Source organism: Myotis nattereri (genome assembly GCF_964212035.1).
Source record: "Myotis nattereri genome assembly, chromosome: 9".
NCBI classification, from domain to species: Eukaryota; Metazoa; Chordata; class Mammalia; order Chiroptera; family Vespertilionidae; genus Myotis; species Myotis nattereri.
Genome location: NC_138084.1, coordinates 56,872,545 through 56,897,915, shown reverse-complemented (window position 1 = coordinate 56,897,915; position 25,371 = coordinate 56,872,545). Strand labels below are relative to the sequence as shown.

The following is a 25,371-nucleotide window of genomic DNA, read 5'->3' as shown; positions in this document are numbered from 1 at the left end:
ATGAGGAATCTTTAAAAACAGTTCTGTAATCTTCAACCAGATCTAGGCAAGAGGAGAGATGTTTTGTTGCGAGTTATGTCAGTTTCTATAGTAGCCCTGGCCGGGAAGAACAAGTTCCAAGATAAAAAGTAAAGAGCCGCCGGCATGGCTCAGTGGTTGAGAGTTGACTATGAAACTGGAGGTCAAAGTTTAATTCCAGATCAGGGCATATGCCCAGGTTTCGGGCTGGATCCTCACTAATGGGCATGCAAGTGGCAGCCAATCAATGATTCTCTACCATCATTGATGTTTCTCTCTCTCTCTCTCTCTCTCTCTCTCTCTCTCTCTCTCTCTCTCTCCCCCTTCCTCTCTGAAATCAAACTTCTTAAGTAAAGAAGAAAAGAGGCACAATCATTCCACTCTATCCCCCGAAATGTAGCAAAACTCTGATTATCAAAGTCCTATTTGTTAGCAGCCAAGTTACTATTTTGCTTTTCTTCTTCTTTAAAAAAGAAGCCAGGCAAACATGTTAGAATGCCTAGCTAAAAGCATGAGGAATCATTAAAAACAGTTCTGCCTTGTCCAGCCAGCATATCTCAGTGGTTGGGCATCGACCTATGAACCAGGAGGTCACGGTTCAATTCCCGTTCAGGGCACATGCCCAGGGTGCAGGCTTGATCCCATCCCCAGTGTGGGGCATGTAGGAAGCAGCCAATCAATGATTTTCTCTCGTTAGTGATGTTTCTAGCTTTCTCTCCCTCTCCTTTCTTCTCTGAAATCAATAAAAAAACAAACAAAAAAACCAGTTCTGCCTCCTGCATAATCATCCCACCAGGGAGCCAGTCACCCTGTTTGGACAATGCCCTTACTGCCAATTCCAATCCTTTGATAATCCCTACAGAAAGATTGGGCCATTTATAATTGTCAATAATTCATTCTGCAATACTTAGTAAGACCAACCTGGGGACAGAAATAATTACATCTCTCAAAATTAGAAAGAAAAAATAAACAAAACATGACGTCAATATTATAATAAATATTTGAGTAAATTATTGTTATATATTGTATATATTAATACAATAAGAGTAAATTATTGTTTTTATACAATAATTATTGTTTTTATAACAATTATTGTTTTTTATAACAATAATATTGTTATATATTGTATATATTTAACTATAAATACAGGGATGAGCATAAGTATCTTTACAGTTGTGAGTACATGAAACACAGTTTATTATTATATTATTATTTATTATTGTATTATTTATTTGCATTACAACTATAAAACTGCTTTGCCCAACCTTGTATATATTCATTATGTCTTATGTATATACATAAGCACAAATATATTTAAAATGAGAGAAGAGCTAAAATTATACACATCAAGATATAAACACAATTTTATGTCTGACTGATGGAAAAGGGGAGATTTTTAGTTTCTCCTTGGGACTTTCTGGGTCTCCTAAGTTTCTTATAATGAACATATATTCTTTTACTAGTATAATCAGAAACAAGACACTAAAAAGAAACATAAATACTGATCATTTATATCATATGAAGAAGAAACAGTATAGTCATATGCTGCATATAGTATTTTAACCTTTTCTATTTGCTTGCAAAAAATGATAATTTTTTTACAGTGCAAAAAATGAAATGGAATTTTAAAGTGTCACTTCCCCCCCCCCCCTTACCTATAGAATGGCCTGTCTGGTAGCCCTAAAGGATCAATAAATGCTCGTTCCAGAAACATCAGTTGATCATTCATAATTCTCAATAGCATTAGGCTAAAAAGGAAATGAATACAGTTATAACATCATGAAAATGAGTGCACTACCTTGCAAACAAAAACTTTAGAACAAAACTGAAAATGCTAATGTATTTTAAATTCCTATACTTTCCCAGTAAGAACAATAATGTAGTTACATTTTTAAAAGTTTATAAAATACTATTTTGGTGAGGCTTATAAAACCACAGAAACAGTTATGTGTGCCAATGGAAAAAATGACAGTAATTTTTAATTATGTTGAAATAATTAATTGATTAACCCGGGTAATCAATCAGGCAGACTTCTTGTTGTTGTTAATTCTCCACTGGGGATATTTTCCCATTGATTTAATAGAGAGAGTGGAGGGGGAGAGACAGAGAAAACGAAACATCAATGTGAGAGAGACACATGCATCCCGACCAAGGCTGGGGATCGAGCCTGCAACTGAGATATGGGCCCTTGACCAAAATTGAACCCAGGATCCTTCAGTCCATGGGCTGATGTTCTATTCACTGAGTCAAACTGGCTAGGGCATAGGCAAGACTTTTTTCATCTTGTCATCTTATTAATCTACTCATGGATGTAATTTCAATACACACACCTCTCTCTCTCTCTCTGATCTTGTGGTTATCACTGAAAACCAGCGAATATTTCTTTTACAGAGAGATTCAATGTGAAGTAACCCAGAACAGCAGAGTTCTGTGAACAGGACCTTTCACTCCTGAAGCAGCTGGCCTCCCAAGGAGACGGGAGAATGACAGGTCTTCAGGCTGAGTACTATGTGAGCATGAAGGTACCAAGGAGTCAACACTGTATCCTTTGATGGGTCGAGAAATTGATTCAAGAAAAGCAGGATTAAAGGAGTGTCTCCTCAGATTTTAGTTTTAGTTGAAAAACTCAACATCCAGTTTAATTTATTTTAGCCAGCATTTGCTATTATGACCTGCACTGCACTGCTCTCACTGTTCAGACTTTATAAATATAACATGGAGACACAAACTGTACCTAAAGTATCATTTAGAGCAAATAAAACAAATAGAAATACTCAAGAAAGTAAAGCCGAGTGTCCTTGAAAGCCATAATCCGAGCCATAGGTGGTTTGCCAGAGGAAGAAAATATCATTATTTTAAGACTAGAAAATCAGCTCATAGAATATATGGTGTTTGGATCTCTTTAAAATTTATTTTTCATTGTTGATTTTTTTTGGCACATAAATATTTGGAAAATATTACAAAGTATAATGAATAAAATCTCCATAATAGTCCAGGGTAACACAATTATTACACAAATTGGTTGACTTGTTCTGTTTGTTCAATAAAAATGTAATCAACTAGCTCTGGCCAGTTTTTCAGTGGTTAGACCTTCGGCCTGAAGACTGAAGGGTCATGGGTTCAATTCCTGTCAAGACGGTCCTGACCAATAGAAGTATCTCTCTCACATGATGTTTCTCCCCTCTCTCTGCCTTTCCCTCTCCCTTCCACCATCTATGAAAAAAAAAATCCATGGGAAAAAAATATCCTTAGGTGAGGATTAACAACAGCAACAAAAAAAGTTAAAAAAATGTAATCAACTAATTTACAATTTTATATACTTTTTGTTTACTTCACATTTTATTATAAATATCTTATATTTCTTTTTTAATGATCAATTTTAATGTTTACAAAATGTTTAAATTGGTGGGTATCTAGTTCAAGTAATTTCTTTCCTCTGAAGTATTAAAATTAATTTTAATTATTCAGGATTATAATCCATATTTTTCTTTGAGAAGCCTTTTTTTTTCAAACTTGAAACTCCTTAAGAAAAAGATTCAAGAAACAGAAATACAACAGCAAAGTGTAACAACTATGTGATGGTTCTTAAAAACTTCAGCAATATGTATATTTTTCAGAAGGTTAAAACAATTTACAATGCTTCAGTGAATAGCTTGTAGCAATCGGTACAACCACGATTAAAATAGTTACTAATTTGATATGCACATAGTATAACATTATTTTCATTTGTGTTTTTGAATTATTAATAAATTTGAGTATTTTTATATCTGTTTCTATACAGGTGGTACCCTCTTTTAGATTTGTTTATATTGTCCATTGCCAATATTTCCAATTTTGATATTTTGGATTTTCTTATCATTTTTCAAAAAAATATTTTTTATGTTTATATTACCCCCTTTTCAAATCTGCCGAAAAAGGTTTCCCAAGCTTTTGGGGGGGATGTGAGGGGTCTTAGTGAGGACAATGTGAGCTCCCCCCGCCATCCTCTGGCAATAGTGAGAAGCTGGGCTGTCCCTCGGGGACTTCGAAGAGGTTTCCCACTCTTTTACCTTTATATTTGATAATTAAATTTTATATAATTAACCACTGCTTTGTTCTCAAATCTGGTTGTATTGGCATTTCCCTGTGGCTTCTAAACTTGAAATTTCACTTCCAAAATTTTAAATTTTAGTACAGAGTTCTTCCACACCTGTTGCTTATGTTTGCATACAATGTGAAGTCTTTGAATTCACTTTAAAAAATATATATTTTTATTGATTTTAGAGAAAGGGAGGAGAGAGAGATTGAAACATAAATGATGAGAATCACTGATTGGCTGCCTCCTGCCCCCTACTGGGGACCGAGCCCGCAACCTGGGCATGTGCCCTTGACCAGAATCAAACCTGGGATCCTTCAGTCCACAGGCCAACTCTCTATCCGCTGAGCCAAACCAGAGAGGGCTGAATTCACTTTTTTATCAGTTCCTAAAAGAGCTTATACGACATTATTTTTAATACATCTTTCTTTCCCCATTGACCTTTTTATGTATCTTTCATTACAAATACATCCTTATATATCACTAGGTTATTTTTGGACCATCTACTCTGATCTTTCTATGTATTGATTTTTAAGATTTTTTATTGTATTTCAGAGAGAAAAGAAGAAAAAGGGAGAGAAAGAGGGAAACATCAATCAGCTGCCTCCTGCTGCTGGAGATGGAGCACTAAACCTAGGCATGTGCCCTGACTGGGAATCAAACCAACAGCCTTTTGGTGCATGGGACTATGCTGAATCCGCTGAACACACTGGCCATGGCTCTTTCAATGTATTCTTGCACCAATCCCCGAGGATTTGATATGTGTTTCATTGTAATATGTTTAATATAAAGATATATTCACCTTCAAATTTCTACCATTAAAAAAATTCCTTAGTGCTTTCACATTATTTATTTCCCATCTTAAAAATATGTTCAAATTACATTTTATTTTTGTGACTTTATACAGAATTAATCCTAAAATAATGGCTTTACAATATTTGTTATTCCAGATAAATAGAATTTTCCCAGGTGGAAACGGAAGAAAATAACTCTTTGCAGAGATAATGCCTTTCAGGAGAAGGAGAAAGAAAGTGTGTTGAGGATGAGGTATGATGGAGAGAAACTGAAAGCACCAGAGAAAGCTGGAGAAGGCTTTGGTCACACGGTGGAGGCCCTTCAGTGGTCAGCGGGGGATGTTGCACCAATGAGTTGGCAGTGAAGGAGGCACCAGCATTTCTCAGCAGCACCGTTGCCACTCAGGATGTCAGAAGTGGGTCTTTCTTTGAGACACATGGCAGCCTATATGCTTAGAGTGAAGGGTCGGAAGCAGCAAAAACTTGCAAAGATATTTCAACACCAAATTGTATACGTGGAACCTACTTGTTTTTATCCAAGTCTTGCAGTCTCTCGCTGAACTTAGAAGCAATTTCTGTAAAGTTCTTCACAGCAGAAAAGAGTGAATCTGAAAGAGAAATTAGGACCTAATAGTATTGCTCTACAGCTGAAGCAAAGAGAAAAATAGTGTAAGCTGTTCTTTGTATTTTACAAGGTATTAACATTTTATATATTTCCAGATAAGCACAAGTGGGAAAAATGCACTTAGAGATGTAAAGAAAATATTTGATCATATAGAACAACAATAAATGAAAAATGGACCTCAGGTAGGTCATCATATTTTAGAGATTCACAGAAACATACAAAAAATGAATTCTGAAAACGTGTAGCATACCAAAGGACACACTGTATGTTTTCATTTCCTGTGGATGTTTCATTGAAATGTTGTAGATTTTGTCAGCATACTTTCTTAAAACTATGGCATAATCTCGACAGTCGAAAGGGAGCACGATGGAATTGGCTAGTTCAAATACCATCCCTCCTCGAACCTGGGCCACGGCACGGTGATACTTAAAAGTTGGATCATAAAACTTTTCCACCAATTCATAGGTTTCATAAACACTGTGATACAGTGGATAGCTGCTGAATTTGTTTATTGCCTACAAAAAAAAGCAAAGAACAAAATACATCCCTTGTAAGATGGTTTATCATAAAATACATATTTACTATTAATATTAACTAGGCTATTTTGGTCAGTAATAAATACAGCAAAGTATTTAAGTACTTCAATAAGCCACTTATTAATAGGTTAATATAATATGAAAACCTGTCCCAAGTTTTTACTACAGTAAACCCTCGATTTTATGGACTTTGATTTAACGGACTTTGGATTTAATAGAGAAAATTTCCTGTCCCTATATGATATGTGAAAATTAACATCCTGTTCATTTTAAAACACTTTTAACCTAGATTTGCCTATAATTAAATTAACAGGTTAATTTTTTGTTATTAAGTCGCTGTTATTTTAACACATTTTAGAAAATGGGCCATACGTTTAAAAAAAAACAGCCCTATAATAATTTCGCTGATGTAAAGAAACATTACATATCTACAACTATAGTCTACCTACTTAAATCCAAGTGTCACCACTCGTAATAATGTTTGAGGAATGATTAGTACATGATCACACCACATCCTACACATTAATTGGTTCCGTTGTCACTGAACTGATTTCTACAGCAGTTTTAAACTCGCTGGCCGATTTTCCATGTGCACTAAGCCACCCCCAGCCTTGTGCATTTGTTTGCTCATGCTGAATGGTGAATGCACACGTTTATGCGAGCTATTTAGTATAAATTTAAAATTACAGTGTCTCTCTCATATCAATGTTTTTCTCTCTCTCCTCACCTCACTCCCTCCCACTCACTAAGAAAAAAAGAGAAGATACTGAAAATCTTCGTTTAAAAAATATCAGAGACAAACAAACTGGGATCAAATGACCCAAAATCTCAATAGCAATCCTGAAGGCTGGAAAACAATGAAGCCATGAATTCAAATTTCTGAGGGTACAGAATCTTCAACCAAAAGTTGATGCCCAGTTAAACTATGGAAGAATTGTGTGTGGCATAAATTGTGTGTGGCATAAATAACATGGTCTTTAGCTTTCATAGTGCCTGAAGGATGTGCTCCAAAACACGTAGAGAGTATACAAGAAAGAGGAGGAAACACAATCCGGAGAACAGAAGATGCAATAGAGGAGATAAATGAAGGTACCCTCAGATTTCTCTTTGAAAGAAAATTTCACAGACAGGAGCTGTGTCCCAGGCAGAGAGAATAACCAGAGAACCTAGAGGAACCAGAGAACAAATGTTGGGGGATAATGAAATCTGCCACATCACTTGATGTGTTTGAATATTTGAAGAGTTTGTGATAAATTAGTTATGGGTACATGGAAAAAAACAATAAAAGTCTTCTAATCCACAAATATAGTGTCACTATATACCGAGAAAATATGTTCAGGATTAAGTATTTTCGGGCTGAGAGTAGAGGCCATTTGAGAAAACTGAATGTCTATCATCCCTAGTAAGATGTAAATGGATAATGCATAAAACTGATTAGTTGGCCCTAGCTGGCTTGGCTCAGTGGATAGAGCATCGGCCTGTGGACTGAGGGGTCCCATGTTTGATTCTGGTCAAGGGCACGTGCCCTGGTAGCAGGCGCAATCCTCAGTGCGGGGTGTGCAGGTGGCAACCAATCAATGATTCTCTCTCATCATTGATATTTCTATCTCCCTCTCCCTTCAGGGGTCTCCTAAAACCATCGGAAAACACATATATAATTACATATTGTTTTTGTGATTAATCACTATGCTTTAATTATGTTCAATTTGTAACAATGAAAATACATCCTGCATATCAGATATTTACATTACGATTCATAACAATAGCAAAATTACAGTTATGAAGTAGCAATGAAAATAATTTTATGGTTGGGGGTCACCACAACATGAGGAACTGTATTAAAGGGTCGTGGCATTAGGAAGGTTGAGAACCACTTCTCTAGTGTTTCAGTCACTTTTCTTGATTCAGAATGATTTGTTTAGCTAAAATACATTCTAAATAATTCTGAATTACTTATGGATAGACTTACCAAATTTTTAGTATACCGTGCTCTGCCTGAAGCAATTCCGAGTCTTTGGAAGAACACCTCAAAATCATTACCAGATCCCAACTTGCTAATCCTTGTAGGGATAAAATTCAGGATTATTTGAGATTTCTTCATCAAGTACAGATTAAAGATTAATTAAACATCATTTTTATAGTAAAAGTTAAATATAATTTTTAAATGTATCACCTTAGACACCTAGAAAAACTTTTTAAGAGAAATATTAGTTTTGATCACAAAATATCTACTCCAAGAATATTTTGTTAGGGTGACCATTGTTCTTTTGGGTTCCTGGATCCAATTCCAATGAGTGGGACAGGAGGAAGGGGATTATCCCCACAGCAACAACAAGCAAGTTTTCAGGAAACCAATAGGGTGTCCTATCAGTCATCTCAATACTGACACTATATACCTGGAGATAGCATTAGGTTCTGTGGTAGGAAGTTAGACAGACATGAGCAGAGCAAGGTCAATGGGCTGGCTACAGAAGGTCACCAGGGCAGAAAAGCCCAGATGCCCAGCAACAGACAATCTTAGGATGGGATCTCACTCCCAGGGTGACCTATCCGCCCTTAGCATAAGGCTGGGCTTGCAGTTGGAGCCTCCTGAGCTTCCTTCCCTAGAGATCACATCTAGGCCTCAGTTGTATTTCAGCTCCAGGCCCACAAAGACAGCAACACCAGACAAGGGATGCCACAGCTGACCTCTGGGCCAGCTGTCTTGAATAATGACCCCCAGTCCTGGCTTCGACCAATCAATCAGACCCTGGCCCTGAAAGGACACACCTGGAAAGCTGCTGAATATCCTATTGAGATCTTCCCCCGGGGACCTCCCCTAAAATCTCTAACCTTAATATCCTTAGGATTGCCGGTCCTTTTTACTCAAGTAAATCAATGCTTTGTATATCCTATTACAGTTTAAATTGATTTTGATTTACACAACCAGAACTGCAATGGTGTCTATATTTTTCTTAGAGTCACTAAAATATTTGTTAATTGTATGGTGTTCAGAAAATAAGATAATGTATAGAGCCACTAGGGAAAATATGAGGGGACTTACGCTCCACCATTAAATTCTTCTGTTTACCATGCATATATACTATCTATTCAAAAGGAAAGCATCTCTTGATGACCTACAGATTTATCTTCAAACCCATACATAGTAATATTTTATTTGAGAACCTCAACATCACTTTTCCTTTATCAAATGTTAGAGAATTTTTAAAACAAATAAATTTTTTATTAATGATTGAAAAAAATACTGTTTTATTTCCAACACAATCCCATACTAAATTCGGTAGAGAGTTTTGTCTCTTTGCTTGTTTGATGGTTTACCTGGGCATGCCAATGAGCTCTGGTGAAGGGCTTTTTTTATTCCAGCTCTCATAGAGAGATCTGCCTTCAAAGCCTTCATCAGGACTTTGGAGCTGCACAAGTTGGAGAGAGAGAGAGAGAGAGAGAGAGAGAGAGAGAGAGAGAGAGAGAGAGAGAGAGAATACCTATGAATCAGATGTTTTAAAATCTGAATGTCCATTAACCAGGAAATGAGTAGCTAAACTGTGCTCAGCAAAACAAGAGAAGTACCCTGGCCAGGTTGCTCAGTTGGTTGGAGTGTCACCCCAACACCAAAAAGATTTTGGGAATTTGATTCATGGTCAGGGCACATACCTAGGTTGCAGGTTCAATCCCCAGTCAGGATGTGAACAGGGGCAACCAATCCATGTTTCTCTCTTACATCAAGGTCTCTCTTCCTGCCTCCCCTTCTCTCTTCTTTTCTTTTTCTAAAATCAATGCTCTATCAACTTAGTCAAACTGGCTAAGGCATTAAGCTTTTCTTGGTAATTACATTTCAATTAGTAATTTTATTAAATGGGCAAGTCTTTTTTTTCTTTTCCTTTTCCAATGCAAATTAGCAGTAATAAGAAAAATCTGGCACTCCAAAAACTCATTCATTTTGACTAACTTCAGGAATAATGGTTTTATGAGGCAGGAGAACACAAGTGTAGAGTTGCCTGTCCTTTACGGATTCAGGCATCACCTGTCCACCAAGTTCAGTACCTGGAGCTGCTGTCAGTATAAGAGAACTTGAGCTGTCAGCCCAGCCCAGTAGGACTCCATGGAATGGAGCCCAGGTCAGGAAGTCAGGAAAGGGGTGCATGTTCTCGCCTAGCCTCTTCCCCAGATTGCTTTGTCCCTGGCCGCCAGCACTTGGTGTGTATTTAATTACGTCCTTCCTCAATCAGAAACTTTGTCTTCTGGCATCCAGAGTTACTTGATATCATTCATTATATTAAGGAGTATAAACCGGTTTTAAAATTAAGGAATTAAACCCCAGAACCAAGTCTCAGTTCAGCTACTAGACAAGTTCTGTAACTTCAATGGCTAATGCTTTTTAAGCCCCAGCTTTCTCGTTTTCAAGTGGGAGTGTAGACCCGTTTCTTTAGGGTGATGAGGGGAGAAATGGGATAACGTGTGTAAACATTTTATTAGATGTGATGTCCTATGAAGTGGATATTTGCTATTTGAGGAAAAAAGACAAGTTATAAAACAACACAGATGCTTAACAATGATATCTCAAGACAATAGCATTTGCAGAACTCAGATTTTCTCAAATTATATGTAATTATTTGTACCTCCTTTGTTAGGTTGTATACCAAGCTGTACATCAGTGGAGTACAATCGACTCTCAGAGTGTAGTTTCCTGAAAGACCAGAAGTTTGATTATTTTTTATTTCATTTTTTAAATTTTATTTCTTTCATTCAAAGACCACTCTTAATTCCTTAGTCAAATGATCCTTTTAAAACCTGAGTCCAGTCAAACCTCATCATCCTCAGTGCCAAAGATGAAGCCACCTCAGGTCACCTGCCCAAACCTTCACCTCCCACCCTGCCCACACAGACTCCTTCTCGGGACCTTTGTACACACTGTTCCCTCAGCCTGGAACAGTGTTCGGCATGAGAGCTGCATGACTTACTCTCCCACTTCTCTTAGACCTCTGGCCTAATTTCATGTTTTCTTTGAACAAAAAAGGCAAGAGGCAGAAACATTTATCTGTCATATGATAACAAAAACCCGTATAAGGTAGGAAGAATGTAGTGGTTAGAAAGATAAAGTTGAAACAGACCAGTTTGCCTTGAGTCTCAGCCCCACCCTTTACAATCTGGGTGATCTTGGGAAAGTTACTTAATCCCTCTGAATCTCAGTTCCCTCTTCTGCACAAGAGGGATAACAATACTTACCTCACAGGGTTAGTATGAGTATAAAACTTTTACATATAATGCACTTAAGAAAACTACACTGTGGATTTGTGGGGGCTAAATTCTATATACGTTTGTGTCATTTGTTCTTGATCTTGAACATGACGGGGAGACAATGCAGCATTCTATTTTATTATTATTTTCAAACTATGTTGTTTTCTTAGAGAGAGAGAGGAAGGGAGAGAGAGAGAGAGAGAGAGAGAGAGAGAGAGAGAGAGAGAAACATCGATGAGAGAGGAACATCATTGATTAGCTGCCTCCTGCATGCCCCCACTGTGGATCAAACCCACACCCCAGGCATGTGCCCTGACAGGGAATCAAACTGTGACTTCCTGGTTCATAGGTGGATGCTCAACCACTGAGCCACACCAGCCAGGCCAATGTAGCATTTTACAACAGAGAATGACATAATCAGTAAAATCCCATGATTTAAAAATCTGCATTAAAAAGGACAGACAAGATGATATAAAAAAATAAAATTAAAAAACATTAAAAATCAAATCTTAAAAAAGACTAGCAATAAAGAGAAGAGTATGCTACTTTGGAAAAATATATGGAGTTATGGAGTATTTATTCAGTGTGGCCAAGTGTCTCATTTTACTGTGTGTTTTGAAGTAAGGGTAATAATAATACAAGCTAACATTTTTGAAGATTCACTCTGTGCAGGACAAAGGTCTGGGAGTTTTGCAAATATAAACCACTTTTGCCCTCACAAGCGCCTTTAAGGTATGTGCTTTTAGTAACTCCATATACAGATGAGAAAACTGAGACACAGAAAGTAACAATCTGAGGTCACACAACTAGGAAGTGATGATGACAGGAAGAAGGCCAGGCCCTTAGCCATGAACCTAAGACGAGGAGGAAAGAATAACTGAAATGCACTGTGTAAACTAAGTTAGGAGACAACGTAGCTCACACATGTGAACAAAGAAGAAAAGTGAAGGCCAACATGCCTTCATCAAAAGGGGTTGAGGGCGGAGTGAAAAAGGTGAAGGGACTGAGAGGTACAAATTGGCAGGTACATAATAGTCATGGGAATGCACAGTATAGCACAGGGAATGTAGTCAATAACACTGTACTAACTATATATGGTGCCAGATGGGCACTAGACTTATTGGGGGACCACTTGGTAAGTTATATAAAAGTCTAATCACAGTATGTTCAAACTAGCAATGAATATCAACTGTAATTGAAAAACATTTTTTAAATAAATAAACATCCATTAGTCTGAGAACAAGAACAAAATCATACCTTTTGTGCTACCTCATTCTAAAACCATTGAAATCTTTAGTTCCATGATATACCTATTCATTTAACAGGTATTTACTGAAGTCCTACTCTATACAAGGTAATATGCTTGATGAAGCAAAGTGCAGCTTTCCTAAATTAGCTCTCTGGGCTCAAAGCTGCTGAGTCAGGGGCAGGAACCTGACAAAGCAACAGCAGATGCCCTAACCACATGCCAATCAATTTGCCTTCTTATTAGTGTATGAACTAAACTGCTCCTACTTCTGTGATCCCATCTTTTCCTAGGAGACCAATGATATTCACCTTCTATAGAAGAATCTGCATTAATATAGGCCACACCACGCTCCTGAAGGAGTCTGGAATTCTCCTATAATATGAAAGAAGGAAAAGCATAAACATACAGCCATACCTTCCCCCTTAAAAAATGCACACCTCCATTAAATGTGTGCAGGTTTCTGAACTGAACTGGACTGGCCCAAATTATCCACAAATTTGACATATAAGATTATCAAAATCATTTGTTTGAAGGAATTTCAATAAGAAATATTGGTAAGAATAACAAGTAAAACATTTTTAAGGCTAAAATGTAAGCTAAGATTGTCCACGTTCTTAATCTGGAAAAAGGAAAGGAAGTTGATTTCTTAACCATAGTATAGTTTACCCCTCAAGAAATTCTCTTAGTAAATATGAACGACCTAAGAGGTCATTTCAGTGGAAGCCTTCTCATGAATGTCTCATTTAAGTATAGAATCTTGCCTGATCCACAGGGAATGAGTTATTTCAAATATACCCGTTAAAAATATGTGAACATCAATGTCCTCTACCCTGAAATATGAAGTTCTCCTGTAGGATGCCACCACCTACTGATCAGCATTGACCATTGCAGTTTTAAAACAAAAGTAAGTGTAGCAGTTTCTTTTAAGGTATCAAATGGATTCTGAATCTCTTAAATATGCAATTTCCTAAGCATCTTGAATATAAGAAAGAAAACAGAAAAACAATGCAACTCCACATGGTGAAAACAGTTTGAAAGAGACAAATGTCAATCTTAACATAGTTAGGCTCTTCCTGATGCCAACATAAACTTTGTCTACAGAAATACTACTTTTATTTTTCCCCAAAAGAAAATTGAAGGTTACAGAGCTTCCCATAATTTATGAAGTATAATAGGAGCCCAATAAATACTGATTGCATGACTTGAAGTGAATAGAATCAGTGTCAACTTTGCATGTATTTATAGCAAATGGCTATTACACAAAGCCAACAATACATGCAGGTAAAAATTACTTTCTAGGGGCCTCATAAGTATTATGTGGTGGGACTTTATGCCTCACTCTTAGCATGATTTAGTTCAGATTATGATATAGAGAAGATAATTAAGCATGATTTAATTCAGAGAGGTCATTATGATATAGAGAAGATAGCTGTGAAAGATATACCTTACTACACAAGCTCAGGGGATATTTCAAAGTGCTTAGCTCTAGGAGCTAATTTGGAGAAGGTAATAGAAACATGGTATCTTATTTTGCTGTTGGGTTTCTAGTGAATTTACTTAGTTCCTATCACACTCCCAAAAAATAAAGTTATTTTGACAACAGACATTAACTGGCTCTGAAATGTTCAAATGGAACTTAGTTCTTTGGTGACACAGATATCTTCATTGTTGATTTTTGAACACAGATATATTGCTTCACTGGATTCACGTGTTACGTTCACATCCTTGAGAATTAAGTTCAAACTGTTGTCTCATTATGAAAACATATATTGTAGCAAACTATCAACTAACCTCTGCCCACTCAGTAGAACCAAGAAGACCGAATTCTTCTGCATCCCAGCTTGCAAACAAAATTGTTCTTCTAGGCCTCCAGCCTAAAATAGTATGTATATACATATAAGTGCTGAAAAAAATGCAAACTTTATCCAAGACATTGCCAAGCCCAACAGGAACAACAACAAACAAAACCATGGATTGTTTAGGTTTATAAACATTGGCCAAGCATAGGAAACCATCTGTGACCCGCAGCTGCCTTGAGAGGAAGAAGACAGTGCTCGATGTGGTCTGTGTTTAGAGAGCAGATACAACTTGACAGCTCTTCCTGTTTGTTGTTCTGGCATCATGTGATTGTTCAGTGTCAGCTGGTTGTATGATTTCACTCAACTGTGCCAGGATTCCTCAACAGAAGCTCAGTTAACAATGCCAATGTCTGTGGCTACTGAAACCTACATAAAATTCAACAGGAAGATAGGATAGCTTGGACGCCGTGGTCAGCAAACTGCGGCTCACGAGACACATGCGGCTATTTGGCCCCTTGAGTGTGGCTCTTCCTAAGTCTTAGGAGTACCCTAATTAAGATAATAACGATGTACTATACAGTTTAAGTTTAAAAAATTTGGCTCTCAAAAGAAATTTCAATCGTTGTACTGTTGATATTTGGCTCTGTTGACTAATGAGTTTGCCGACCACTGGCTTGGAGTAACACTGGTGTGAAAGAAAGATCTTATGTCAAACGCTGGTTCTTTCACTAACTAGCAGTATGACCAAGGGAAAGCCACTCAAACTTACTAAACCTCTGTTTCTTCATTGGTATTCCAGGAACAACAAGGTAAAGATACTACTTGATTGTTGGAAGGATTAAATGGTTAGTATTTATAAATATAGCACTTAATAAGTGATCCAAAAAAGGTAAGTTTTCATTATTTTAGTAACTATTTCATTTGTGCTTATTCAGAAGACGTATCCCTATATGAGTTGAGTTCAGTGTTTCATTTTTGTCATGTTTCTTAATAGCATCATTCAAATTCCACTTAATATTATTCTTCATCTTTGCATTCTTTGGCACACTCTAGAATGATCCCAGTGATGTTTTGTGCTTAACACAGGAAGTCTTACAGAATCATGAAAGTTTTTGTAATAATATTAAACACTATCGAATTCATAAACTATGCAAATTCAGGTCTCCATCATTTTGTTTTCTAAAAATATAACATAGCTGTGTGGGGGGAAAAAGCACCTCCAACACTTTATTTTAAAGAGAGACATCATGGTTTTGTGGACTGGAAGCCAGAAATTTGAGTTTAAGCCCTGGTTCTCTGTCTTTGCCACACACTAGCTATAGAACCTTAAGTGAGTTCCCTGATTCTGTAAACCTTGGTTATCTTCATTGTAAAGGGAGAGTAGAAATAAGTAGGTTAACTTCTCCCTGGCGTCTACGAGTTCCATATAGACAACACATGTGAAAGCACCATTTCTCTGATATGCAAATTTAACATGTTTTTTATGGTTGTTTTCTTGTTGTTAAAAAAAATAGGGATCACATTTACAGCCCCAAGACACCTTGTTCACAGAGTCAGTAAACAGAGTGGACTTTCTGCTTTCATTGTATAATCATTATTTTAAAAAGCAACTATTTAAACTAAACTTTATTTGGATTTTATATGAAGATTTAAAATGACTGAAGTAATGCTGCTAAGAATATAAACCTAAATTCTGGAGAACAGTCCAAAGCTTGGGGTTTACGAATATGCAGATATTGAATTTTTGACAGTATCTCATTAGTCGAGAAGACCAGTATTTTTCTGAAAAGCTTTGATCTCCTCAGTTGCTTACACTTGACCTGAGGTGTGAGGCTGGAAGAGCCCAGGAACTTCTGCTCACAGTTCCCAGGCCAGGAAGCTTTGGCTTATGACCTAATTCTGGTGTGTACACTTCTTTGAGGAAAACCATCTCCATCTTCTTAGTTGCTAAGAGCAACCACTTATAGTGTAATCCCTTTATTTCAGATTACAGTTTAATATATAAATATCAATAAAATAAATATTACTATATAAATGCAAGCATGAATAAGCAATATAACTAATTAACCAACGTAAGTAATACAGCCCAGTTCATTGAAAGCTATTCTGTGCTACCACTAAGTACTCTGTGCTACTCAGATGACACAGTCTGCATGTATCCTGTCAGTTCACCCTTCATACAAACCTATGAGGTGACATTTTTACACTCACTCAACAGAGAACTAAACTGAGACTCAAAGAAGTAGGTATTTTTATTCTTCACTTACATTACCTTCTTTTTTCAGAATTCCAAAACTCCTCACAATTTCGTGAACAACAGCTGCTCCACTCTGAGGGTCAATGCCACCAAACACCCATGAGTCACGGTGACCTCCAAGAATGACATATCTGTCTAAAAAGCATCATTGCAAAATTACTTGTCATTCCAAGTCAGTAACAAAGCACACTGCAAGTGATTCCAGAGCATCTGATCACAGAGCATCAAGACTCAAAGGAAGTGCTGGCAGGGTAGCTCAGTTGGTTAGAGCATCGTCCTGATAGGCCAAGGTTTCCGGTTCGATCCCCAGTCAGGGCACATACAACAATAAACCAATGAATGTGTAAATCAGTAGAACATCAAATTGATGTTTCTCTCTCTCTCTCTTTCTCTCTCTCATCAAGAAATTAAATTTTAAAGAAAGACTCAGGAAGATAGCAAGGTTCCTGAACACGTGTGTAAACACATAATGTATTTTTTTCTGATTTTGATGTATGAAGAAAATATGAGTGATAAGCAAATGTATAGTATTATAGCAATTACAAGTATATATGTAATGATAATTAAGTATAACATTATCCTATTCACATCTTTACATAATTCTCTATTACTCCTCTCTTACCTACTTAGCACTATCTCCAGATTCAGAGAGCACAGTGGCCACTTACCAAGTCCTCCACTTCCTACTCCTATTTATTTTTAAGATTCGGGTCAAAGATTTTCCCCCTTTATGAACCATTCCTGGTTTCCATGGGGAGAGGGAATTGCTTCCCTACCCAGCCCTCAGGCAATCTTTTCATATCTGAAAAAGCATTTACCACACTTAAATGTATGGCCCCTCCCAGCCATTAGCTCCTTGTTCCCAGATGATGTCTTTTTTTTTATATCCCACCATCCCCAATGCTTAGCATAGAGCTGGCAAAAAAAAATAGGTACTCAGTAAAATTCAACAAATAGCCAGTTATATATTGTTTAGTTTTCATTGGAGCATATCAATGTTCTTGATCACTGAAGGAAAGCACTGGCTGCTTGTAAGAAAGATATACAATTTAATTCGATCTGTTTTGGTAAAAAATATATAACCCAATAATTTTTAAGGAACTGGAACATAATGAAGTAAGACTCTTTATAAGATATATTAATCCCCAGATCATCTGAAAGCCTTGGGAAATCATGTGTCTATATATTTCATCAACTTCAATGTAAAAAAAAAATTATTAATTCAAAGTTACTTTAATTTTCTGAGTGCTATCTCTTTTTAAAGACTTTATAATTCAATCATAGGGAGGAAAGGAGAGGGAGAGACAGAGAAACATTAATGTGAGTGTGAAACATCAATCAGCTGCCTCCTGCACGCCCTCTACTGGGAATTCAACCCAAAACAAAGGAATGTGCTCTGACCAGAAATCAAACCAACTGAGCCACATGGGCCAGGGCTCTAGAGCTATCTTTTATATAGAAATTTATAGTTATCATGAAGATATTTACGCATGCAAAACTGTGTGGTAAACAAATCCAAAAAACACCTAAAATCCATCTCTCCGTGTGCTTCCTCCCTTGATCCTCTAAGCAAAGCGTGCACACTTTATCAACCTAGCCCCACCATTCACTTCTCTCTCTCTCTTTTTTAACAACATATATCACAGCACAAAATTAGCTCATATTTATGTGTTTTGTATTTCTATGAGTTCCATTGGGACAAAGAGTTGCTTTGCTTTGCTCACCTGATAGACCCAAAGCTTGGAGCAGTACATACCTGGCAAAGAAAAGTTGCTCATTTGCTACGTGCTGATTAACTTACCTGGTTCCACTGCTCCTCTGAGAGTTCCAATCACATTGTAAATTCTTGTCACTTTATTGTTGGAATGGATGTGCATCTTGACTTTTCTAATGCAAACATAAAGAACACATTAAAAAATTACTGGTTGACAGATTACCACCCACAATTTTTAAATCTTACATTATTGTTTATAAGATTTATAAAGGCACACAGGCAAAAATTACATTGGCCACCTGTCCGACTATAATGATGTAAGTGTAGTCTCTCCAACCTGTGATTTTGTTTCCTGCTGATACTAGATAGGTTTTACTTTTCTTAGTCATCCTCTATAATTGCGTATTTTTTAATGGAAAAAAAAAGTGTCCTCCCCCTAAAGACAGTTAAAATAAAAGGAGGCTCTTAACTGTGTAGAGAAGTTTCCAGTAAAGCCAGGTCCAACGTTGTAGGGCACTTTGAGACTTCCTTTCCAACTGCTATCTGGAGGTGCCGTTCCACCCATTTTTCTGTTGAACACAAAAAAGTATTAATAGCTGAAGGTAATTTTGAAGTTGCAAGTTAAAATGTCAATAAACTTGCTTTCTTAAGTGTCTGTTCATATTAGTTTCTATGAGTCAGCAAGAGTGCAAAGTGCTTTGCAGATAATATGCCATTTAACTCTTTACTTCAGTCCTGGCCAGTATGGCTTGGTTGGTCATCTTCCTGTGCACTGAAGGGTTATTGGTTCGATTCCCAGTCAAGGTACATGCCTGGGTTTTGGCTCGATCCCTGTAGGGGGATAAGGGGTGTGCAGGAGGCAGCCAATGGATGTCTGACTATCATATCCATGTTTCTCTCTCTCTTTAAAAAATCTTTAAAAAAAATAAATCCTTACTACAACTCTTATGAAGTCAGTGCTATCATCTCCACTTCACAGATGAGGAGCCTGAGGCTTAGATTAGGTAACACAGCAAAGTCATACAATACAATTTTACATACAAACCATCAAATAACATGAGTAGTCATTTTTACATTGGCAAAAAAGCATGATCAATAGTCAAAACAGAAAAGACTTAAGTATTCAAAAGATGTTATATTAGGCAGGTGAAGAATATATACACATGCTTGGTTATACATAAATATTTCTACAGTGATATATTCTGTACTAATAACATTGAATACCTTTGGGGTGAAAATGAGTAAATGGGAAACTTTTTACTCTATACCCCTTTGAATTTTGAACTGTATCAATGTATTTCCTTTTACATAATTTCAATTACACTATACATTGTTTGAAATCCATTTTTTCTCTTAATAATATAGCATATGCATGCTTCCATATCCGTAAGTATTCCTGTACAATGTGCATTTTAATGGCTCCCGGTACTATCACAGCCTGTGAGGTATTTGACTACTTGTCAATTATTGGAGATTTGAGTAGTTTATAGTTTTCCACTATCAGAAGTTATGCTAAAATCGCTTTCATTTTATTCACTTTTATCTTTTAAATACCATGAATATTTAGACTTTATAAACATATTTAGACAAAAGCATAATCTATGTTGCCCTAAAAATCTGTACCCAACCCTGAATCCTTATCCATGTGGTAAAGCTAAGGTAAAAAGATAAAAAGACCAGAGTGCTGTTATTGAATGTGCCCTTAAATTGGAGAGATCCCTCCAACTCTCTGATGTCAGCCTCCTCACCTGTAAAAAATGAGGGCACCGCATTAGGCTTTATAGGGTTTTCTTATAGTCACTAAAATAAAATGATCAAGAATGTCTTGAACTCAAAGACAACTGGCCAGACAACAGACTAACTGGCCAGACACTGTGGAAGCAATTCTACTTTCAGAAGTCAGTGTCCTCTCCGGTCCTAAAGGATAAGGAAGAAGAGGGACATGCAGAAAGGAGAAAGCAGGGGGAGAAAGGAAAAAGAGTCCCCATGCCAGGTCAAGCAATAACACATTTGGAGGCATTTCAATAATGAAAGCAGAGAGGGAAGAGGAATAGAAAGGAAAACAAAATGGAAATTGTTATCAGTGAGTTATTCCAGGTCCTCAAGAAGTAGACAGTCAGAGGATTAGATGAGTAGGAGATTTATTAGTGGAGAGACCCCTGAGGAAAATAGCAAGGGATGTAGGGAAGACTGAGAAAGCCATTGGACTCCTATGCAGGTCTGATATGGGGTAAAAAGAAAGAGAAGAAAAGAGTGCTGGGTGGTAGCATCGAGTTAAGCAAGGATATTGGGGAGTCCTCGGCCAAAATTTCCCACCAGAAGAGTCCGGTGCTTTCCATAATGGGCCTGGTTTAGCATCCCTGCGGCACTCAGGCACTGACTGGGAGCAGCTGTGGGAAGCGTGGCCCTGACACAAACAGGGTGATGCATTTCAAGGCACGGTGGCTGGAGCAATTGATCAGTTATGCTCCCTGCATTTGGAGACCCAAAAGGCTCGTTTTCATGGCTGTCACACAGGACATACTGATATGTAAAGTAAATTCCAGAGCAGAACCATTGTTCTATAAAATGGTGATACAATTAAGTGTTTCACCCACCTCGGAGAATTTCAATATCAAATAATGGAGATAAAGAGAAGTACGCCATCTGATTGTTTCTTACAAACTTACTCCAGGAGCTTCTGTGCATCAGAGTATCCAATCGGATGAACAGGAATACTTGGAAGGCCCACAGCCTCTGGGATTTCACGTCGATAAGCATATTCTGAAAGAATAAAAAGTCAGTCCTTTTCAAAATATTTTCTGTAAGTCATGTTAAACATATTTTCATATTACATTTACTGGAATTGTTGAAATAAAAAGACAGGCAATTTCAAATGTTAGCCAGAATGGGGGTGGGGGAAACTCTCATACAGTGCTTGTGGAGGGTGTAAAATTGGGCAGTCACACTGGATCACTCTTTTGAAAAGCAATGTTAAACAGGAATGTGCACTATGGCAGAGGATTCTGTTTCTCAGTCAAAAAGATGAAAACATACCGTATCTCCACAAAAAGACTCATGTAAACTGCTCATAAAAGCCCCATTTATCTTAGCCAAATACTGGACACAGTCCAGGTGTCAGTCAATAGGAGAATGAATAAATAATCTGTAATATAGTCCCACAATACAATGCTACTCAGCTGTTAAAAGAAATTACTGCCCTGGCCATTTGCTTAGTGGTTAGAATGCCGGCCTGACCATCAAAGGGTTTTGGGTTCAATTCCTTATCAAGGGCATGAACTTGGGTTGTGGGTTCCACCCCAGTCCCTGTCAAGGTGCATGCAGGAGGCAACTAATTGATTTGTCTCTCTCACATAGATGTTGCTCTTTCTCTCTCTCCACTTGCCCCACTTCAACTCTCTCTAAAACTCAATGGAAAAAAATATCCTTGGGTGACGATTAACAACAACAACAAAAAAGGAACAAATTACTAATATAACATGGATAAATCTCAAATCATTATACTGAGTAAAAGAAGCAAGGCATAAAAGAATACATACTGTTTTATTCATTTTATATTAAGCCCCAAACCAGGCAAACTAACCAATGGTGACATCAGAAAGTGGCTGCTTCTGAGGGTACAATAAAAACAACCAGAACTTTCTGAACTCATGGAAGTGTTCTATATTTTATATTGAGTAACATAGATGTATGCAATTTTTATAATTTATTGAACCAAACTCTAAAGATCTGTGAATTTTAGTGCTTGTAAACTCAACTTCAAAATAGAAACATACATTCTGTCATTTCTTTAGATTAAAAAAATAAATAAAAGCAATTTTTTTCTCCAAAATTTTAAATTATCCACTGAGAACTTCACATAATGGCAAAATCTTTTTCTTTTTATGAGTAAAATGACAATATGTCACGTGACATTTGTTTTAAAATTCTCTAGAGCAGCTGTGGGCAAACTACAGGCCCTACAGCCCGTGGGCTGGATCCGGCCCGTTTGAAATGAATAAAACTAAAAAAAAAAAATGACCATACCCTTTTATGTAATGATGTTTACTTTGAATTTATATTAGTTCACACAAACACTCCATCCATGCTTTTGTTCCGGCCCTCGGGTCCAGTTTAAGAACCCATTGTGGCCCTCGAGTCAAAAAGTTTGCCCACCCCTGCTCTAGAGCAATAACAATAAATAAACAAATAAATGGGGATGAACAGATGAAACAAGATTAACAATGTTGATAATTATCTCTTATCATGTATTATATGTTATATGTTATGTATAATATATATGTTTGAACTGTTCCATAATAAATAATAAAATTTTTAAAGAATAGAGCAGGCGTTGGCTGGAGCTTTGTCCCGATATGCCAAGGTTATGGGTTTGATCCCCAGTCAGGGCACATACAAGAAATCAATCAATGAATGTATAAATAAGTGGAACAACAAATTGATGTTTCTCTTTCTCTCTCAAATCAATACATAAAAGTCAAAATATATATTTTTTAAAAAGATATGGGAATTCAATAACATGACTTTCCTTCCTAAAAAAATATCATGTTAAATTAGAGGGTGACATAAGTCCCAGTATATTTATGTGATTTACAAAGTCAAGGTATGTAAGCTTTAGAGGAATCTACAATTTGGTAAAGAAATAAAAAAAATAAAAGAAACACCAGACACTTGGCAACAGATTTTATTCAAGTTATACACCTCAGTTAATTTTAAACCACACAAACTAAGCACATTCAAATGAATTCACTCCCTTTGTTAATGATCTACAGCTGTACAGGGAACTATTTCAGCCCCAGACAAGCATGTGGACTCTGGAGCCAGACTGCCTGCCTTTGAACCCCCACTCCTCATTTAGTGGTGTCATAATCTGGGGCACACTGCTTCCTACTCCTAACCTCATTTCCGTCTTCTGCCAAATAGAGAGAACAATACTACCACACTTGAAGGATTTTTTTAAAATATATTTTTATTGATTTTTTACAGAGAGGAAGGGAGAGGGATAGAGAGTTAGAAACATCGATGAGAGAGAAACATCGATCAGCTGCCTCCAGCACACCCCCTACTGGGTATGTGCCCACAACCAAGATACATGCCCTTGACCGGGATCGAACCTGGGACCCTTGAGTCCGCAGGCCAATGCTCTATCCACTGAGCCAAACCGGTTAGGGCGACTTGAAGGATTTTTAACGCAGGTGAAGAGCTGGCCTTTAGGAAACACTCCTTAAAAGTTATCACTATTGTCTTTATATGGCAAAGATGCAATATAAAGCATTTTCTGGACTCTGTGTTCTAAATGTCTCGTTTCAGGGGGTTTTGAACTTCTGTTCTACTATCCTTTGTCCAAGATTGTGGAATTCCAAAACTGTGAAAACCATGCATTTGAAGGAGAGTCACTTGGCAACACAAGCCGATTTGACATAATTTACTCTGACAGCAAAATCTGACACAGGCTACTCATACTACTTTAACCCAGCTTGGTGTGATTATTCATACATTTTGCTGCAAAACTATGTATATGCTTGCTTCCTGTATTGTCCCAGCCTGTATTTGAGTATTACGCAATGTATGGTATATGCACCGTATTACTTTTAAATGTTTGAATTCCAAAACCCATCAGGCCCAAGGGTTCCAAACAAGGGATAAGGGAACTGAATTGATAATATTCAGAGTTCAAAACTCTTTAATTTTTTGCTTAGATGCAAAGCGAATAAGCAGAAGACATGCTATGTTGTCCTTTCATAAAGGGTTAATTTTCCTATGATAATGAGGGCCTGGTTGCTCACCATTTGCTGGGTAACCAGGTGTGAGAGGGTCGCCTGCACCATTAAGATTTAAGACATTGCCACGCTGGACACCGCCTCCAGGAAGATTCCAACCGTCTGGATAGGACGCCACCCCAGGAGCAAAGTAATCAGCAGGGTCTGAGTACAGAATGATTCCTTTGGCCCCCGCCAGCTGGGCATTCTTAACCTGTGAAACACAATGTCTCTTACTTCAGGTTGGTTGTTCCAAACCTGGTGATATCAATTCTCAAAATTATCCTTAAGTAAGTAACCAAACTTTCTATTTTTAATCTTTTATCGTTAAACCAACAACAAAGAATAATTCACAGAGAATTGGCTTTTTCCCACCCTACGACAGGTTCTAAAGTGTCAGCCCTAAAAGGAGCACATGCGGATAATGTACCCATTAGTGGTAGCAAGTACTTGCAGTTTTCTTCCACTAGTCTAAAAGCACAACAATCCCGCCAGATTCCCATTTATTCTATGGTTGAAAGGAATACCTTTGAAATTTAATTTCCCATGAAAGAGGAAAAAAATATATATATATATGTAAATATATATATATACAAGTCAAGTGATCATAACTTTAAAAACTGCTATATATACATACACATACTGGTTTCTAACATTACCTATAACAATTCATATTAACACATTGTGGATGGATCACGAGAATTCTCGTGTTTTCTGTTCTAAGGCTTGTGGCCAATCACGGGAATTCTTAAAAAAGATATTAGCTTATAAGAGCATGTAATACATACCTTTGAAATGCAGTGGATATTTAATTTTAAAGCATTCCTTTAACATTTATGTAAAACGTTTTTTGTACTTATTCAATAGAAATTTATCTGGCCACTGAGTAAAGCTAGCAATAAAACTACTGGTCAGCAATGTGGTAAAATTAAATGTAGTAAATAATTTCAAAGTTAATATTATAATAAAAGCTGCCAAATAAAGGTTAACAAATCCAGCACATACTTCTTTGTAGACCATAGGCATAATTTGTAGGCATGGAAAAAATCTTCTCTATCCTCCCTGATCTATCACACTAGCCACATTGCAATGGCCCCTCAAAACCCCTGTCTAGCCCGGCCAGCATGGCTCAGTGGTTGAGCATCAACCTATGAATCAGGAGGTCACAGGTTCGATTCCCAGTCTGGGCACATGCCCAAGTTGTGAGCTCAATCCTCAGTAGGGGGCATGCAGGAGGCAGCCAATCAATGATTCTCTCTCATCACTGATGTTTCTATCTCTCACTCCCTCTCTCTTCCTCTCTGAAATCA

General features: G+C 37.2%; 1 protein-coding gene across 2 annotated transcripts in view; it reads right to left on the bottom strand.

The window, feature by feature from the left end:
• The window catches only part of FOLH1 (folate hydrolase 1), a 48,831-nt gene that overhangs the window by 1,941 nt on the left and 21,519 nt on the right, over positions 1-25,371 (bottom strand). The window contains exons 6-18 of one of the 2 annotated variants that reach the window (XM_081100407.1): positions 24,089-24,275; positions 20,972-21,065; positions 18,773-18,871; positions 18,390-18,475; positions 16,604-16,723; positions 14,324-14,406; positions 12,841-12,904; positions 10,665-10,732; positions 9,367-9,458; positions 8,018-8,108; positions 5,763-6,027; positions 5,414-5,495; positions 1,674-1,766 (exon numbers count right to left, since the gene is read on the bottom strand). In XM_081100407.1, the coding sequence (XP_080956533.1) occupies positions 1,674-1,766; positions 5,414-5,495; positions 5,763-6,027; positions 8,018-8,108; positions 9,367-9,458; positions 10,665-10,732; positions 12,841-12,904; positions 14,324-14,406; positions 16,604-16,723; positions 18,390-18,475; positions 18,773-18,871; positions 20,972-21,065; positions 24,089-24,275 (1,424 nt within the window). The remainder of the gene's footprint in view (positions 1-1,673; positions 1,767-5,413; positions 5,496-5,762; positions 6,028-8,017; positions 8,109-9,366; positions 9,459-10,664; positions 10,733-12,840; positions 12,905-14,323; positions 14,407-16,603; positions 16,724-18,389; positions 18,476-18,772; positions 18,872-20,971; positions 21,066-24,088; positions 24,276-25,371) is intronic. The other variant, XM_081100408.1, reaches the window with a different exon arrangement.